At 39.8% G+C, this 2,500-nt stretch overlaps 2 protein-coding genes across 3 annotated transcripts in view; both read right to left on the bottom strand.

The window, feature by feature from the left end:
• mapre3b (microtubule-associated protein, RP/EB family, member 3b) overlaps window positions 1-254 on the bottom strand; it is a 12,356-nt gene extending 12,102 nt beyond the window's left edge. For both annotated transcript variants that reach the window (XM_058772157.1, XM_058772158.1), the window contains exons 1-2: window positions 102-254; window positions 1-26 (exon numbers count right to left, since the gene is read on the bottom strand). The exon at window positions 1-26 is cut by the window's left edge and continues 120 nt beyond it. In XM_058772157.1, the coding sequence (XP_058628140.1) occupies window positions 1-26; window positions 102-222 (147 nt within the window). In that variant the 5' untranslated portion in view covers window positions 223-254. The remainder of the gene's footprint in view (window positions 27-101) is intronic.
• Window positions 255-1,770: 1,516 nt separating this feature from the next.
• LOC131538548 (microtubule-associated protein RP/EB family member 3-like) overlaps window positions 1,771-2,500 on the bottom strand; it is an 11,969-nt gene continuing 11,239 nt past the window's right edge. The window contains exons 2-3 of the mRNA XM_058772410.1: window positions 2,008-2,135; window positions 1,771-1,934 (exon numbers count right to left, since the gene is read on the bottom strand). Of these exons, the coding sequence (XP_058628393.1) occupies window positions 1,771-1,934; window positions 2,008-2,135 (292 nt within the window). The remainder of the gene's footprint in view (window positions 1,935-2,007; window positions 2,136-2,500) is intronic.

Raw genomic sequence — 2,500 nt, 5'->3', positions numbered from 1 at the left:
GTCCATGAAATGACAGTACGCCGCACCTGACCAACACAAGCGGTCAGCGTCACCAATCAGAGCCGGAAACACACACAGAGCTGTTTCGGAGCGGAGCTTACCTGAGCACAGCTGCTCGATCTTGGTGTAGGTGAGCTGCAGAGAGTCGTTGACCCAGGCCAGCATGTCATGTCTGCTCAGGTTCTCGATGGTCATCGATGTGGAGTAAACGTTTACCGCCATCCCACAGCTGCAGACAGTTTACACCACATCAAACACTCACCACATCATCACAGAAACCCCGCTGACGGGGAACTTATAACATAACGTTATCTGGCCTTTAATAACGTTCTCAAAACATGATTATACAACATTCATGGAACGTTTTCCTGAAACATTTAGTTGTTCATCTAATGTTTTTTAAACGTAACTACTTCAACGTTCAGAGAACATTCCTGTCATGTTTCCAAAATGATACAATGTAACGTTCCTCCATGTTTTTTAACAGTTTCACAAACATTTTGTTAAACATTAAAAAAACCCAAACGTTTTTAGCAGATGGTTGTTAGCTGGGAATTAAACAAGGGTTATTATAGTTAACTAAAACTAAAACCATGAACAAAAACATTTGTGTTACTTGAACTCAAATAAATGTAAACTGAAATAAAATAACACACTTTCACACATTTCATTTTAGGTAGTTAAACAAGGTGAAATTTCCCAGTTTCATTTACTTTAACGTGATGTACTAAAACAGCAAATTAAACTGAAATAAATATTTATAAAATATTAACAAAAACTATATAGACATATTTAAAAACAACAGAAACTTACAAAATTACTACATTTTAAAAATTTAAAATTACTAAAACTTTGACTAAAATTAACATGAAAGCAGAAAATATAAAGATAAAACTGAATTTAAAATATTAGCAAAAACTATAATAGTATGTCAATGAAACGAAAACAACACTGAATTTAAAACGTAAAATAAACTAAGTAGAACGACTGAAATAGTTATAAATAAAAGGTTAGTGTAGTACATTTTACAAGAAAATACTTTGAAAATGATTTTATACAGTGTATCAGTCAGTATTTGCATTGTTTCTTATCATATCGGTGTAGATTGCCGTCATGTTCTCAACACCTTTAACACACACACACACACTCTCATGCACACACACACACACACACAGACAGACACACTCTCTCACGCTCTCGCACTCACACAGACACACACACACACGCTCTCATGCACTCATGCACTCACACACAGACACACACACACACACACACACACACACACACACACACACACGCTCTCATGCACTCATGCACTCATGCACTCACACACAGACACACACACACACACACACACAGACAGACACACTCTCACACGATCTCACACACAGACACACACACACACGCTCTCATGCACTCATGCACTCACACACAGACACACAGACACACACACACACACACACACACACTCTCATGCACTCATGCACTCACACACAGACACACTCTCTCACACGATCTCACACACAGACACACAGACACACACACACACACGCTCTCATGCACTCATGCACTCACACACACACACACACACACACACACTTTAAAGATGATTTTCTCAATGTTTAGATTTTTTGCACCCTCAGATTCCAGATTTTCAAATATTGTCCGATCCTAACAAACCATACATCAATGGAAAGATTATTTATTCAGATGATGTATAAATCTCAATTTTAAAAATTGGTTTTGTGCTCCAGGGTCACATATTGGCGTCTAAGGCGTTGTCGTCTCACCTTGTCCACGCTCATCCGCGAAGGCCGTCTGCAGCACTTTGAAGTTGTGGATGAACTCGTGCTCCAGTTTGGCCTGGAACTTCACTCTCTTCAGCAGGATACAGCCGGGGAACAGCATGTCCATGAAATGACAGTACGCCGCACCTGACCAACACAAGCGGTCAGCGTCACCAATCAGAGCCGGAACACACACAGAGCTGTTTCGAGCGGAGCTTACCTGAGCACAGCTGCTCGATCTTGGTGTAGGTGAGCTGCAGAGAGTCGTTGACCCAGGCCAGCATGTCATGTCTGCTCAGGTTCTCGATGGTCATCGATGTGGAGTAAACGTTTACCGCCATCCCACAGCTGCAGACAGTTTACACCACATCAAACACTCACCACATCATCACAGAAACCCGCTGACGGGAACTTATAACATAACGTTATCTGGCCTTTAATAACGTTCTCAAAACATGATTATACAACATTCATGGAACGTTTTCCTGAAACATTTAGTTGTTCATCTAATGTTTTTTAAACGTAACTACTTCAACGTTCAGAGAACATTCCTGTCATGTTTCCAAAATGATACAATGTAACGTTCCTCCATGTTTTTTAACAGTTTCACAAACATTTTGTTAAACATTAAAAAAACCCAAACGTTTTTAGCAGATGGTTGTTAGCTGGGAATTAAACAAGGGTTATTATAGTTAACTAAAACTAAAACCATG

Source organism: Onychostoma macrolepis, chromosome 04 (genome assembly GCF_012432095.1).
Source record: "Onychostoma macrolepis isolate SWU-2019 chromosome 04, ASM1243209v1, whole genome shotgun sequence".
Classification (NCBI taxonomy): domain Eukaryota; kingdom Metazoa; phylum Chordata; class Actinopteri; order Cypriniformes; family Cyprinidae; genus Onychostoma; species Onychostoma macrolepis.
The sequence above is the reverse complement of the archived record's forward strand: the minus strand, read 5'-3'. Positions and strand labels throughout refer to the sequence as shown.